Source organism: Parasteatoda tepidariorum, chromosome 3 (genome assembly GCF_982258835.1).
Source record: "Parasteatoda tepidariorum strain Cologne lab strain chromosome 3, Ptep-v5.0, whole genome shotgun sequence".
Classification (NCBI taxonomy): domain Eukaryota; kingdom Metazoa; phylum Arthropoda; class Arachnida; order Araneae; family Theridiidae; genus Parasteatoda; species Parasteatoda tepidariorum.
In genome coordinates, this window is record NC_141757.1 from 83,293,003 (window position 1) to 83,310,145 (window position 17,143).

The following is a 17,143-nucleotide window of genomic DNA, read 5'->3' on the forward strand; positions in this document are numbered from 1 at the left end:
TGAAAACTATCTTAGCAAGATTTTGACTCCTCTTACCTAATAGCATTGTAAGAAATATTTTTACGAATTTCTCTGTGTTATAGCATGAAATATTCCTGCCGATTGAGATGCATGCCTATCTTCAGATTAATAAAATCTGAAGGGGAAAAAAAATACTCAGAAATAAAGCTCTCACTTTTGGCGATTCAGCAATCCTGGACTTGTATTTCGTTAATTTTGAGAATAATTTCCTCACGAAATCACGTGATTTGTGACGAAACGCGAACTCTCAAATATTTGGCGAAAATGATTCCTCGACTCAAAACCTTATTGTAGTGTGCATTGCGGGAGATTGATAACTGGAATGACGAAAATAAAATGAAGACATGGGGATAGAAAATGAAGTGACGAAGTAAGCGGACTAGAATATATGGTTGTTAAGGTGTTGACCTCGTACCAGGACGATCCGGGGGCAGAATTTTTCACTTTGGACATGGTTGTAATTTATCTCTCTGTTCTATGTGTCATTCTTGTGTTGCTGGGGCAACATTGATCTATATGGTGCTCACGATAAAGTGATTTTTTGAAAAATTGGATACTTAAAACACTAGTTTTTTTTCTTTTTTTTCGTAAAAATATTGAAATATTTCTTTAATTCTGACGAAATTCGTTTCCTCTCAGAAGTGACGAAATAGCTATTACGTCTCTTGGGCGAAAAATTCGCTTCGAGCATATACCAGGAAACAGTTTCGTCAAAAACGAAGAAGACAAGAAGAAAGTCTGGCATCCATTTTTTTAAAGTATGTGGGTATAATTCCTAGTAACCTGTTTAGTAGAAAGGGGTCAGCTTAAAAACTTAAATAAGAATAAATTTTGAAGGTGAAGAAAAGAACGATTTATGCAAAGAATCAATAGTTTTTGGTGTCAATTAGATGACTTCTGACTGTGTTCTTTTATCTCGTGCTCCATGGACATGCCCGTAAGAACGAATACCGAGGTAGTGAGAAACATGTAAAAATATTCGAAAAAGACTAATATTGAATTTTGTGTGGTCAAAGCGAACTGTTTAAATGACAATTACCTGACATCGGAATTAAAAAGGGTTGTAATAAGAGAACGTCTGCAAAAAAACATATTATATAAGTCTCAAGACCGATGCTTGACCCCGAAAAATAATATGTCACTGCGATTTAATGGTTAAATATTCGCTACTAAATTAGTTTTGATCGATTCTATTCTATTTTAGTGGATTCTATTCAAATTCTTTTACAATTTAATCGATAATACTCGTCTGGATTTAAATCCATTACATCCGTCATGGTTTTGATTATATTCGAATAATTAGAAATTATTTAGTTTCTATTAAAAATGATATTTCTATTTTTATATGATTTAACAATGTTTGATGCGATGGAATTTAATATTTTATGATTTAATACTGTCGTATTAAACATTTAATGCCTAAGCTTTAATTCAGTAATCTTTGATTTATGGAATTAAAAAAAAATAGTATGTGGATGTAATTAAAATTTGTAAACTTATGAAAGAAGACTGGTTCATCTTATTATTTAAGTCACCATTAACTTGATTCTAACTAAACTACTGATACTACTATTTCATACTAGCTGTATTCTATTTATTATTATTTTTTTTAACAATCATTATCAATCATCTTATATGCTCGGAAATACCAATAACTGGATAAAAATTTCTCGTTTTAGGTCTGATACCCAAATAATTCGGAAGTAACATTTTATGAACCGTTGGCTCATCTTCTATGTTAATGATATGAAACAACGGCTCCAAAATTACCCGATCTATATAGGGCGTTATAATTCTTGGTCTACTCACCTGTTACACTGATGCAAAGCTTTCTGTGGGAAGGCAAGTAGAATTAGAGCAAGTACTAGTCAAATATTTATCAGAAGAAGAGACAGGTAATATCATGAGAACTATCGCACAGAAATATATCGAAGAAGGTGAGTTTAGAGGCATCCAAATAGGTGAATCTGAAGAGAAAATATTAGTAGCAAAAAACCTTTAGAAAGCAGGAGTGTCTATTGAAATAATCTCGCAGTCTACTGGTTTAACCAAAGAAGAAATCGAGCAACTGAAATAGAGCTGTTTGCATTTTGTTATCCTTAGCCGAGCAAAGGAAGTTTCAGATGAGATATATGAGGAGTCATTATGCCATATAACTTAAAATCTAACAATACACTTGATAGTCAAAATTTTGAAATGGATTCAGAGCTATTGTATCAGAATGACAATAAAAAAACACAAAAGAGAAAAAGAAATGTTAAAGAAAATGTAAAAGTAAAAAGATTACGACTAGATGAATCAAATTTATCATCTAGTAATTTAGATGAACTAAATAAAATGACTAAATTTCCTGAAGTTAATGATAAGGCGACTCAAAATATAAATGAAGCAAAAAATAAATTTGCCCAAAGTATAGCAACTAAGTCTCATCTTCAAGAATTTAAAAATTTTTTAAATTCACCTGAAGGCAGCAATATGTTTAATGTTCTATATAAAAATCAAGTGTATCGTAGTATGTCTAGTATTTTAAATGGAGCAAGAGCTAAAGCTAAACAAGCCTTTGAGGAACTTTATAATCTTTGGTTTGATAAGGAGGGAAAGAAAGCAAAATATTTACAAACTCTAGAAAAAAATGGAGTAAATCTATCTAATATATCTAGTATTTTAAATGGAGCTGGAGCTAAAGCTAAACAAGCTTCTGAGGAACTTTATAATCTTTGGTTTGATAAGGAGGGAGAGAAAACAAAATATTTACAAACTCTAGAAAAAAATGAAGTAAATCTACCTAATATATCTGGTATTTTAAGTGGAACAGGATATAAAGCTAATCAAACTTTTGAGGAGCTTTACAATCTTTGGTTTGATGAGCATGGAGAGAAAACAAAATATTTACGAACCCTAGAAAAAAATGGAGTAAATCTATCTAGTATCTCTAACATTTTAGGTAAAGCAGGAGCTAAAGCTAAACAAGCTTTTGAGGAGCTTTATAATCTTTGGTTTGATAATGAAAGAAATCCAACTAAATATTTACAAACTCTAGAAAAAAATGGAGTAAATTTATCTAGTATCTCTAGTATTTTAAGTGGATCAGGAGCTAAAGCTAAACAAGCTTTTGAGGAGCTTTATAATCTTTGGTTTGATAATGAAGGAAATCCAACTACATATTTACAAACTCTAGAAAAAAATGAAGTAAATCTATCTAATATATCTGGCGTTTTACATGGAACAGGAGCTAAAGCTAAACAAGCCTTTGAGGAGCTTTATAAGCTTTGGTTTGATAATAATGGAGAGAAAACAAAATATCTACGAACTCTAGAAGAAAACAAAGTAAATCTATCTAGTATATCTAGTATTTTACATGGAACAGGGGCTAAAGCTAAACAAACTTTTGAGGAGCTTTATAAGCTTTGGTTTGATAATAATGGAGAGAAAACAAAATATCTACGAACTCTAGAAAAAAATGGAGTAAATTTATCTAATATATCTAGTATTTTAAGTGGAGTAGGAGCTAAAGCTAAACAAGCTTTTGAGGAGCTTTATAAGCTTTGGTTTGATAATAATGGAGAGAAAACAAAATATCTACGAACTCTAGAAAAAAATGGAGTAAATCTACCTAATATATCTAGTATTTTACATGGAACAGGAGCTAAAGCTAAACAAGCCTTTGAGGAGCTTTATAAGCTTTGGTTTGATAATAATGGAGAGAAAACAAAATATCTACGAACTCTAGAAAAAAATGGAGTAAATTTATCTAGTATCTCTAGTATTTTAAGTGGAGTAGGAGCTAAAGCTAAACAAACTTTTGAGGAGCTTTACAAGCTTTGGTTTGATAATGAAGGAAATCCAACTAAATATTTACAAGCTTTAGAAAAAAATGGAGTACATCTATCTAATGTATCTGGTATTTTAGGAGGAGCAGGAGCAAAAGCTAAACAAGCCTTTGAGGAGCTTTATAAGCTTTGGTTTGATAATGAAGGAAATCCAACTAAATATTTACAAGATTTAGAAAAAAATGGAGTACATCTATCTAATGTATCTGGTATTTTGGGAGCAGCAGGAGCAAAAGCTAAACAAGCCTTTGAAGAGCTTTATAAGCTTTGGTTTGATAATGAAGGAAATCCAACTAAATATTTACAAACTCTAGAAGAAAACGGAGTAAATCTATCTAATGTATCTGGTATTTTAGGAGGAGTAGGAGCAAAAGCTAAACAAACTTTTGAGGAGCTTTATAAGCTTTGGTTTGATGAGCATGGAGAGAAAACAAAATATTTACGAACTCTAGAAAAAAATGGAGTAAATCTATCTAATATATCTAGTATTTTAAATGGAGCAGGAGCAAAAGCTAAACAAGCCTTTGAGGAGCTTTATAAGCTTTGGTTTGATAATGAAGGAAATCCAACTAAATATTTACAAACTCTAGAAGAAAAGGGAGTAAATCTATCTAATGTATCTAGTATTTTACATGGAGTAGGAGCTAAAGCTAAACAAGCTTTTGAGGAGCTTTATAAGCTTTGGTTTGATAATGAAGGAAATCCAACTAAATATTTACAAACTCTAGAAAAAAATAAAGTAAATCTATCTAATATATCTGACGTTTTACATGGAACAGGAGCTAAAGCTAAACAAGCCTTTGAGGAGCTTTATAAGCTTTGGTTTGATAATGAAGGAAATCCAACTAAATATTTACAAACTCTAGATGAAAATGGAGTAAATTTATCTAGTATCTCTAGTATTTTAAGTGGAGCAGGAGCTAAAGCTAAACAAGCTTTTGAGGAGCTTTATACGCTTTGGTTTGATAATGAAGGAAATCCTACTAAATATTTACAAACTCTAGAAAAAAATAAAGTAAATCTATCTAATATATCTGGCGTTTTACATGGAACAGGAGCTAAAGCTAAACAAGCCTTTGAGGAGCTTTTCAAGCTTTGGTTTGATAATGAAGGAAATCCAACTAAATATTTACAAACTTTAGAAAAAAACAAAGTCGATCTATCTAGTATCTCTAGTATTTTAGGAGGAGCAGGAGCTAAAGCTAAACAAGCATTTAAAGAGATTTACAAGCTTTGGTTTGATAATGAAGGAAATCCAACTAAATATTTACAAACTTTAGAAAAAAACAAAGTCGATCTATCTAGTATCTCTAGTATTTTGGGAGGAGCAGGAGCTAAAGCTAAACAAACTTTTAAGGAGCTTTACAAGCTTTGGTTTGATAAGAAAGGAAATCCAACTAAATATTTACAAGCTCTAGATGACAATGGAATAAGTCTATCTAATGTATCTAGTATTTTACATAGAGCAGGAGCTAAAGCTAAACAAACTTTTGAGGAGCTTTACAAGCTTTGGTTTGATAAGAAAGGAAATCCAACTAAATATTTACAAACTCTAGAAAAAAATAAAGTCGATCTATCTAATATATCTTGCATTTTAAATGGAGCAGGAGCTAAAGCTAAACTAGCTTTTGAAGATTTATATAAGCTTTGGTTTGATAAGAAGGGAGAAAAAACTAAATATTTACAAACTTTAGAAAAAAACAAAGTCGATCTATCTAGTATCTTTAGTATTTTAGGAGGAGCAGGAGCTAAAGCTAAACAAACTTTTGAGGAGCTTTACAAGCTTTGGTTTGATAATGAAGGAAATCCAACTAAATATTTACAAACTCTAGAAGAAAATGGAGTATACATATCTAATGTATCTAGTATTTTAAGTAGAGTGGGAATCAAAGCTAAGCAAGCTTTTAAGGATCTTTATAATCTTTGGTTTGATGAGAATGGAAAGCCAACACAATATTTAAAAGATTTCACTGAAGTAGGTTTTAAGATGAGTAATTTATCTGCTATTGTAGGAGGAGTAGGAACCAAAGCTCATTCTGCTTTAAAAGATTTTCATACAGTTTGCTTTGATAGTAAAGGAAATCCAACAAAATATTTAACGAATTTCACTAAAGCAGGTTTTAAAATAAGTAATTTAGCTTGCGGGCTCTGTGGATCAAGAACTAAAGCTGCATCTATTTTAAAAAATTTTCATGATATTTGTTTTGATGGCGAAGGAAAGAAAGCAAGATATTTAAGTGATTTTACTAAATCAAATATAGGTTTTAGGCCTAGTGATTTATGTAGTATCCTGAGTCAAGGAATAGATAGTTTAGAAGAATTTCATGATTTTTGTTTTTATAAGACAGGAAAGCCAAAAAAGTATTTACGTAATTTTATTAAGGCAGAGTTTACACCAAATCTTTTATCCAAAGTGTTACATGACGCAAGAAGTAATATTTGTTCTGCTTTAAGAGAGTTTCATAAAATTTGCTTTGATAGTAAAGGAAAGCCAACAAAATATTTAACGGATTTTACTAAAAAAGAGATAGGTTTTACGCTGGAGAATTTATCCTACATATTATCTTGGTCAGGAACTAACGCTGTTTCCATTTTACAAGATTTTCATACGCTCTGTTTCCATGAAAAAAAAGAATATTTAGATCATTTTTTAGCTGAAAAAGAACTTTTTAGTCTAGGTAAATTATCTAAAAAGTTATTAAAAGGAGCAGGACTCAAAACTTGTTCCATTTTTAAAAAATTGCATGATCTTTGTTTTGATGAGACAGGTGCAAGAACAGAATATTTAAATTCTCTTATCGAAGAATATACAAATGTAGATGATGGGACAGTAGATTTTAAGCAGGTATTCAAGCCATTAAATGAAAAATGTAAAAAACTTAGAAAAGGTGCTTCTATTGGTGGAGTAATTTATCAAGAATCTGAAGGAATGGATTTAGAATCTATTGATTATAATATTCAATTAATGATGAAAACAGGGTTAAAAATTGATAAAATTCTTGATTTACTAAATGTTAAGAAAGCGATGTGTAACAATAATCAATATTTAAGTATTTTACTAGTTAAAGGAACTAATAATGATCATGCAGTAGTTCTTTTTAAAAAGAATGATATTGTATCAATAATTGATCCACTAGGTATAAAATCAGAATTTAGCAGTAGTTTAGAAGAATTAAGGAAGGATTTTATAGCCTCAGGAAATAAATCTGTAAATATTATTTATTCTAATTTGCAACAAGTTGATTCTGGAACATGTGCAGATATATCGTTAATTCTAATTAAGAATATTTTAGATACAATACAAAGTATTCAATCAATTGAAGATATAGTAAATATTATTGAAAATATAAGAGCAGAGTATAACAATACAGAGTTAGAAGCACAAGTAAGACCTCTTGATTCAAGAATAACGTCCAAAATAGACGTTTTAACAGAACAAGAAGAACAGATTCGAAGTGTCCATTACTATAATAATGAACTCGCTTTGCAACAAGATAATATTGATGCGTATTCATTAGAGTTAATAGGTGATACTTTTTTATCTGAGGCTACCATATAATCAGCAATTCCAAATATGAGATGTATGGAGTAAGCGTCTAGTAAAGGTGGTCTAGAATTATTATTTATTCTAGTATAATATTCCAAGGGGAGTCTGTCATAAAGATTGTGTGTGCGTCAAGATAAGGTGCATTAATCTTACGGGTGAAAGTCCTGTTATGGAAGGAGTAGCTAGCTCCACCATATAGCGAGTCTTGTGCTGCTGAAGGTAACGACAGTAGTAAACAGCGAAACATCCGAGCCGAAACCAAATGGAGATAGCCCTGAAATGATATTGGTAGTGGAATTCGATGTGCTACACAAGACAAGAGAAAACTAGAGGTCAAACTAGCGAAAATCCGAAAGTTTTCAACCATCGGGGTCTCAGCGAGTTTGTAGAGATTAATGACACAACTTGAGAAGTCCTTATAACTCTTACTAAGTTAAGTAAGTATTCAAAGTACAAGTGCCGAAACATAAGGCTTTGGAGATGGTGTTAAGGATGGCTTAGTCAGTTGTAGTAGTGATGAAGTTTCGTAATGGGAGTGGAGCGAAGGGCTGACAGAAAGGTAAGAACGTTAGAGGGAAACAATGACCGTACACAGCATAGACGGAAATGCATGGTCAACGAAACTTGAGCGTATAAAATTGCTATCATCACAAAATCAAGACATAAAGTTTAATAATCTTGGACATATTATTGATTTAAAGATGTTAGAAGAAGCACCAGCCGCCATTTAATGCACGGGGATTCTTCGGCCGGCTGGATTCGAACTACCGTTCTCCCTACCGAACCGGCTGTCCCTGTTCACATGACAATCCAGCACCGTTTACTGATCAATGTTACATTTTGTCCATTAGTGTTTCATTTATTAAAAATTGTATGATGCTTATTTCAAACATAATTCTAAATTGGAATGTTTTGACATGACAATACAGCACCGTTTACCGATCAATGTTACATTTGGTCGATTAATGTTTCATTTATTAATAATTATATGATGCTTATTTCAAACATAATTCTAAATTGGAATGTTTTGACATGACAATACAGCACCGTTTACCGATCAATGTTGCATTTTGTCCTTTAATGTTTCATTTATTAAAAATTGTATGATGCTTATTTCAAACATAATTCTAAATTGGAATGTTTTGAGTTGTGTCATTACCTTTCTACGTATGCGTTATTCTATGCGTGAAATTCTATTGTTTGTCCTAAAAAATGAAGTGCACGGCATCTGATCCTACGAAGACGGAATATAATGATTTTACTTTGAATAATCAATATTTTCTATACTCGAATTGATCCCATTCCCGTTATGTTCCAGTGATTATTATTTTATTAAATCCTGTAAAAAACAAAACTATTTTGTTAAAGTTTTTTTGTGTATTTTAATCCAAATATAACGTGAATGGAAAGTATAATTTTATTTCGAAACTACTACTGAAAAATATGCTTTTTTTCAATAAATCTAAATGGTAGTTTATTTTAATTAAAACAGTAATGTTTAATTGTTAATATTCGTTTTCTTGTGAGAAAAGTTTTAATTCGTAAAGAATTTTTCATTGAAAGAAAAAAATTTCCTTTTCTTTAACCTGTAACAACGTTGTAGCAAAGCGTATAACAATGATCTAAGTTGTATTCAAACTATAACTTAAACGTCTAAGTTGTACTGAATCAAAAACGTCTTCGCTAACATTTTTGTTTAACCCCTTAACGATCGATTAATTTCCAAGTAAACGGTCATAAAAGTGCCTATTTTTTTGGCTTTTGTATTTGTATTACGTATTTGATTAGTGCTGCAACTAGTTTAAAATAAGCTAACTATCTACAGTTACCTTAAAAATATCCTGGTACTGCCATTAGGTATGTAAAATGAGAAATAAAATGTTTTCCGGCCAAAAGAAATGAATTAGTTTTATTCTTATTGACGTGTTACTACTGAACACTCCAGCCCGTCAATATCACGAGAGCGAGAAATAGCGGGAGAAATCTCACCCCGTCATTTTCACGGGAGCAATAAGGAAGGGGTTAACTCTTTATATCTCAACATCTCTGATTTTAATAAAAATTACTCATACATTAGAATACATCATTCTAAGCATGTAAAAAATAATAAAAGAATTTACAACATAAAATAAGAAAAATTATTGGGAAAAAATTGATTGTTGCATTTCTGCACCCTTATGCAAAATGACAAAAAGTGCTTGTTGCATTCCTGCAACATTGTGAAAAATGACACTAAGATTGAAAGATTCAAAAATTTTAATTCATATGAAATTTTTTAAAACAGTTGTTACTTTTGTTGTAACAAAGTCCTACACCACATTTCTCACAAATAGTTTGTGTAAATTCTTTGCATTTTGGGTATTTGCATCTGATTCTTTTGTTAGGCCAGTGCCCAATTGCCCAATTTCATCTTGGCGCACTGGTTTAGGCCGGAAATCGTCCTTCAAAATTTGTTGGGGCAAAGGCATAGGCTTTTTGTGTATGTTGTTGATATGCAACACGGATATATAAAGGGTTAAGGGCTTAATTGAAAGAAAAAAAATATGGTCAAAATTACAACAATATGATGAAATCTACGGTGTTCTCAAGTTCATTAGGGCGCATGAAAAATACAATATTTTTTACCATAGTGTTTATGCTAAAATTACCAATTTGAAGAATATTTTCAAAATAATAAGTCTTATAGATAAAGTATAACGACTACCAGTTTAGAATCTCCCACTGGACGAAAAGAGTTGCGCGCTTTCCCGTTGCGCCACTAAAACGTTTTTTTCTTTCTCCTGTAAACATTTTTTTTTTTTTTTATTGATGGTGAATTATTTAAAAACCATTAAAGTCACCCCAAACTATTTAACAAACTACAATGAAGCGCTTTATCGTTTATAAATTGGATGTTTTGTTTGACATTAAAAGTTTGTGACACTTGGTGCCATAAGTTTCATTTCGCTGTGTGTCAAAATGAATTTATGCAGGAATTGATGTAATTTTATCGAGGATATTGAAAACTATCTTAGCAAGATTTTGACTCCTCTTACCTGATAGCATTGTAAGAAATATTTTTACGAATTTCTCTGTGTTATAGCATGAAATATTCCTGCCGATTGAGATGCATGCCTATCTTCAGATTTATAAAATCTGAAGAAAAAAAATACTCAGAAATAAAGCTCTCACTTTTGGCGATTCAGCAATCCTGGACTTGTATTTCGTTAATTTTGAGAATAATTTCCTCACGAAATCACGTGATTTGTGACGAAACGCGAACTCTCAAATATTTGGCGAAAATGATTCCTCGACTCAAAACCTCATTGTAGTGTGCATTGCGGGAGATTGATAACTGGAATGACGAAAATAAAATGAAGACATGGGGGTAGAAAATGAAGTGACGAAGTAAGCGGACTAGAATATATGGTTGTTAAGGTGTTGACCTCGTACCAGGACGATCCGGGGGTAGAATTCTGCACTTTGGACATGGTTGTAATTTATCTCTCTGTTCTATATGTCATTCTTGTGTTGCTGGGGCAACATTGATCCATCTATATGGTGCTCACGATAAAGTGATTTTTTGAAAAATTAGATACTTAAAACGCAACTAGTTTTTTTTCTTTTTTTTCGTAAAAATATTGAAATATTTCTTTAATTCTGACGAAATTCGTTTCCTCTCAGAAGTGACGAAATAGCTATTACGTCTCTTGGGCGAAAAATTCGCTTCGAGCATATACCAGGAAACAGTTTCGTCAAAAACGAAGAAGACAAGAAGAAAGTCTGGCATCCATTTTTTTACAGTATGTGGGTATAATTCCTAGTAACCTGTTTAGTAGAAAGGGGTCAGCTTAAAAACTTAAATAAGAATAAATTTTGAAGGTGAAAAAAAGAACGATTTATGCAAAGAATCAATAGTTTTTGGTGTCAATTAGATGACTTCTGACTGTGTTCTTTTATCTCGTGCTCCATGGACATGCCCGTAAGAACGAATACCGAGGTAGTGAGAAACATGTAAAAATATTCGAAAAAGACTAATATTGAATTTTGTGTGGTCAAAGCGAACTGTTTAAATGACAATTACCTGACATCGGAATTAAAAAGGGTTGTAATAAGAGAACGTCTGCAAAAAAAAAAAACATATTATATAAGTCTCAAGACCGATGCTTGACCCCGAAAAATAATAGGTCACTGCGATTTAATGGTTAAATATTCGCTACTAAATTAGTTTTGATCGATTCTATTCTATTTTAGTGGATTCTATTCAAGTTCTTTTACAATTAAATCGATAATACTCGTCTGGATTTAAATCCATTACATCCGTCATGGTTTTGATTATATTCGAATAATTAGAAATTATTTAGTTTCTATTAAAAATGATGTTTCTATTTTTATAACAATGTTTGATGCGATGGAATTTAATATTTTATAATCAAATACTGTCGTATTAAACATTTAATGCCTAAGCTTTAATTCAGTAATCTTTGATTTATGGAATAAAAAAAATAGTATGTGGATTTAATTAAAATTTGTAAACTTATGAAAGAAGACTGGTCCATCTTATTATTTAAGTCACCATTAACTTGATTCTAACTAAACTACTGATGCTACTATTTGATACTAGCTGTATTCTATTTATTATTATTTTTTTAAACAATCATTATCAATCATCATATATGCTCGGAAATACCAATAACTGGATAAAAATTTCTCGTTTTAGGTCTGATACCCAAATAATTCGGAAGTAACATTTTATGAACCGTTGGCTCATCTTCTATGTTAATGATATGAAACAACGGCTCCAAAATTACCCGATCTATATAGAAGCCAAGTTGGAGAACTGGGTTTTAGCCAGAAATCGATCGATAGCTGGAAGACAGTACTCATTTTTATCAGTTATTTTCTTCTGTACGAAAGTCTTATATTAACTACACACTTTAATAAAACGCAAGAGATATTCTGCGATAGTTTATTTGGCCATTCTGTCTTCCAATTGAAAGATAACGAGCGCAGATAATCGTCTGCAGCTATCTGACAACTTTCAGCGAGATAACCTGAGCTTTCAGGGATGGTAGGAGAAAAGCAACTCAACCCGAAAATGCGGGCGGCAGAGTTTCAACACTAAGTTAGGGCTGTCTAAAAGAATAATAAATAAATAAAAAAAAGCTAGGCGCAATCATGTTGAAATCGATTGGGTGGCAAATTATCTCCGTGAACGAAAGAGAAAAATTGATTAAATTTGATGGAAGCTTTAGCACGGATTTATTTTTATAGAGCTTGTAAACAGGATTGGTAAATTCCTTTCTCTCTTTATTCTCGATGCGTTAGTTGCGGAAGTTTTTAGATTAAAAACCGTTTGATTACATTATTCCATGCTATAAGTGACTCAAAAGCTGTAAATCGAATAAAAATGCTGAGCAAACATAAATTTTTGAAAAGTTAACGTAAAACTTGAACAACTTCTTATTTTCTCCAATCGTTTGAAACTTATGGTAAGTTCATATAAAACAAAGGAGGATTAATATTAAAATTATATGCATATACATAGAATAAATTATGAAAAGAGTATGCATTTATAAAAATTCCATAAGTATATTTCTTCGAGCTTTACAAATCTAAATGAAATAAATAAATTCAAGAATAAAGCTTTTCTGGTAAATATTCTCATCGTTTGTAACAGTTCTTTTTTAAAAAAAGAATAATAATAATAATTCAGCTTATACATCAGACAGGAAAAAATTCGTGATATTTATTTAATTGTATGCATTAAATAATTTCTAAATAACTAGTAGTATTTTTTTTAATTTTAATATTTCAAGCTTTTAATGAACTTTTTTTTTATATAATGCCGGGAGTTCCGCCTAAGAAGTTCGATCACTTAAGATTCTAAAGCTGAAACAATGTTGCGAATCAGTGATATTCCTATTTTCTCCGTATTTTAAGGGTCAGTAATTCAAATCCATCGAATAAAAAGAGACATAATTTTTCCGAGCAAGTGCGTTTTTGTATCTGATTTCGCAACTATACTAATTACTACTAATTAATTACTCTTCACTAATTAATTAGCGCATTTAATTATTAGCGTTAAGCCCTGAAACCAGTATAATTGGGTCGTATTACGTGAAAACCAGATCATTAAGTTGCGTGTTATTTAGTGTATTCATTATTTAATTTTCTGCACTGTAAAGTAAAGTAGAATTTGCAATGCCCTTAAACTATTCCTTAAACTTTTAGTTTCCACAATGGATATTTTATTAATTTAATAGGACAAAAGAGACGCATATTGTTAAAATAGTGTTTGCAAACCATATGTCTGAAGAAATTTACTTCCTTTTTTATTTCTTTTTTACACTTTTAAGATTATTTGATTTTCTTCAGAGAAAAAAACAACACAAATTTAATGTGTTCACTAAAGTCTAAAGAAAAAAAAAATTCCAATTTTTTTTTTCGTTTTTGTGTCGTTTAATAAGAAGGGAGGGGGAATAAATACGTTCAAGATATTAATCATGATAATTTTATGTATACAGTGAGCTAAGAAAAAGTAACCAACCTGAATAACTGTTGTTCTAATGATCGGATCTTCACGTCTTACGACTCATTCTTAATTGTTTGAAAGATGACCTCATTCTTGCGGACGATATTTTAAGTTACAAAACTGAACACAATAACGCATTTTCTCAGAATAAACAAACGTTTTTTTTTTTTTTTTTTTTTTTGTACCGACTTTGAATTTTTGATCCCCTAAATATAGGGGCTGGCAGCCATCTGGGAAATACGGTCCCTATAGTTTGGTCAGGAGAGCGATTCAAAGACCCCTTAATGTTCATTTTACTTTTTGTGTATTTCGCCATATCTTTTTAAGCAACTTCAAATATTATTACACTCAATTATAAAATTTGTTTTTCCAAAGATAATTCCATGCAAAATGTTTCAATTCGCTTAAAAAGTTCCTCGAGATACCGCGAAATACGCATAAATTAATTTTGAATCGCTTTCCAGATCAAACTATGGGACCATATTTCCCAGATTGCGCCTACCACTTATATTTTGGGGGGTCACAAATCCGCATCCGTTAAAAAAGAAGGTATGTTTCTTCAGAGCAAGTACGTTTTTGTGTCGGATTTCGTAGCGTAAAATATCGTTTGTGTAAATTAATTTGCATATTTGAGATCACCCTCTAAGCATTAAAAATGAGTCCTAGTACGTGAAGATCCGATCATTAGATCAAAGAATTTTCAGAGTAGTCCGTTAGTTTTTTTTTTTTTTTTTTCGCACTGCACATATGATATTGGCTGAAACTATTTACGTTTAAAAAGTATAGGCTTCTAGTTTCAAGTTTTCAAACCATATTTTTACTGTAAATGTGTATTTTAGTCGTAGCCTTATCATCCATTGCCCACCTCCTACTAGAAATACCCAGCCTGGGCCAGTTTGAAAATATTATTATTTTATTATCCTTTGTTTCGCATCGGATTCAAACTATACAATAACTCCCTGAAGACATTAAGGTTACAAAAGTTATTTCGATTCTCCTTTCATTGGGGAAATGTAGTTGCTATTTTAGTAATATATTATATCGAATGCGTAATTACGCATATCTTCTATCCTGCTTTAAATTGACTATCAGGAAATAGTCTAACAATACTTCGGAAGTCAACCTAAACAGAATGAAGTCGAAGAGCGCCAATTCTAAACATGATTTTTACCTCTTTTGATTTGTACTTAACGTCGTATTTTTATTTTACTCTACTGTATGAGATTGATCGATCAATAATCAATCGCAAAACGGCAAGCTCTTGATGAAAAACCAAGCCTTCAAAGCAACGCTGCCGAAGGCTGTAGGGTTAATGCGGACCTGTGCCTATGAGTTATTACCCCTAGTAATCACCAAATGCAGGTAGTTTAATCGTGCCGTGGTCAAAATTACAATGCATTCCTACCATGGCCATTAAGAGATAAAACCTAGGTGCTAGACACTGGTTGAGTAATATGTGCAATTAGTTAAAAGAAAAAAAAAAAAGAATTCGAATTGACGAACTTTTATTTAAAAATTCATTTATACTTTGAAACTAATGAGACTTATATGGTTGCTTATTTTTAAAAACATATTTTTCAATTGATGAAAGTACTTTTAAATGTTCGATATTAAAAAATAAATTAAAAAAATCAGAAGCATTCGATTGTAAGCTTAAATAATCATTTTGATTTCTTGGATTTCTTTTAACTTCTTTTACTCAGATTCCCAAATTGTACTAATATCAAATTTGTTTCATTCTAATTTTATAAATAGAACTTCTAATTTACATTTTTTTTTAATTCGATAATTTATTTATTTAGTTATTAACTCATTAATTTTAATTTTTTATCGCTTTATCGTATCGTTTACGTTTAAAGCAGTTAGAAAAGCTCTTAAAGAAAAATCAGGTGCGATCTTTTATCGAGCCGTGCTCGAGAATATTTGAAATCGTATTCATGCTGAATTTGGAAAATACGAAAAATGTTTGCTTTTACAATCGTAAAAAACTTCTTTCGGAAGTTTCTCATATTTTCGGCATTTCTTTTTCCTCTTCTTCTTGCAGCTGAAGAAATGAAACGGAATAAAAAAGTTCCGCAAAAGGAATCTGGCATCATGCCATGGAAGTAGCTCGTTCTGCGTTTGCCGCGTGTGCGCGGGAAAACAGAATCATTTGCGTCGCGTGCCATTCTAAGACTATTTGTTTTTCTTTTTCCACTGTGAACAACATTTAAAATTATTGCGAGAAGAAGAAAAAAAAGCTTATTCTGATGCGAATTTTATTTGAATTCTTTTCATGTTACTATTACTACTCGAAGCATGCAGTGTGAAAATTGGAATAAAAATTGTAATTTATGAAAATAGTTCTGCATACACACCCACTGCTTTCTCAACAAATTGCTCATAAGTATCTCACTGTTGCTAAATCTCTGGTCATTTTTCTCTCTGGGGAATCTTCTTCAGTGCAGATAAAAAGGAGCTGGAACTAGTTGCGTGTTGAGGAGGGGGGAGGGGGGGGCAATAGCCCTGGCCCTTAGCCAAGTGAGGCTGAGTCTCGTATGCCACCACCCAGATTTTCAAAAAAAAAAAATGATAATTAAATTAAAGTTATCAAATAAAATTGATGTCTATACCAAGTTTGGCATGATTTAAATCACTTTATTTTTAAAATAAATTATTAAGTCGAATATCTTTTTTACTAAAAGTCATATTTCATTGATAATGAAGGTTTTATCGAAAGAAACAATAACAGAGTAAATTATTATATTTCAAAATAGACTGATAAATAAATAAAATTGGAGACTATAAGTGGATACGAGTAACGTTAAACTATTAAATTATAATTTTCCATTACCTGTAAGTAAAATAATTTGCCGATATTAATATTACGTTTCAATTATACCCATTTAGTTTTATATTTATTTAAATACTTTAAGTGATTATTAAAACATTCAATACGTTATTAGTATTTACCGATATTTGAAGAATAGCTTGTTCTGCTCAGATAAACTTATAATTTTTTTTCTTCTTTAATATATTCTGTTCTAAATTAATTTCTGTCTTTAAAATTTTAGAATGATTAGCTTGAACAAAACAAAAAATTAATAATAATAACTGTGATATGATTAATTCAAATAATTTGTGAAACATTTTGTTAGAATTATTAACTGTTTTAGTTATATTATTGTTTTTAAATATTATAAAGCATTTTTAATTTCATTTTGTCAGATGATTTGGCTAATACATATAAAA

At 31.0% G+C, this 17,143-nt stretch overlaps 1 protein-coding gene across 4 annotated transcripts in view; it reads left to right on the plus strand.

Moving 5' to 3' along the window:
• The window catches only part of LOC107456354 (uncharacterized), a 177,309-nt gene that overhangs the window by 118,899 nt on the left and 41,267 nt on the right, over window positions 1-17,143 (plus strand). For 2 of the 4 annotated variants that reach the window (XM_087159708.1, XM_087159709.1), the window contains one exon: window positions 1,701-16,224. The exons of the other annotated variants lie outside the window; for them this stretch is intronic. In XM_087159708.1, coding sequence (XP_087015834.1) covers window positions 2,167-7,410 — 5,244 coding nt within the window. In that variant the 5' untranslated portion in view covers window positions 1,701-2,166 and the 3' untranslated portion in view covers window positions 7,411-16,224. Of the gene's footprint in view, window positions 1-1,700; window positions 16,225-17,143 lie in introns of those variants that run through there. 4 annotated transcript variants of the gene reach the window in all.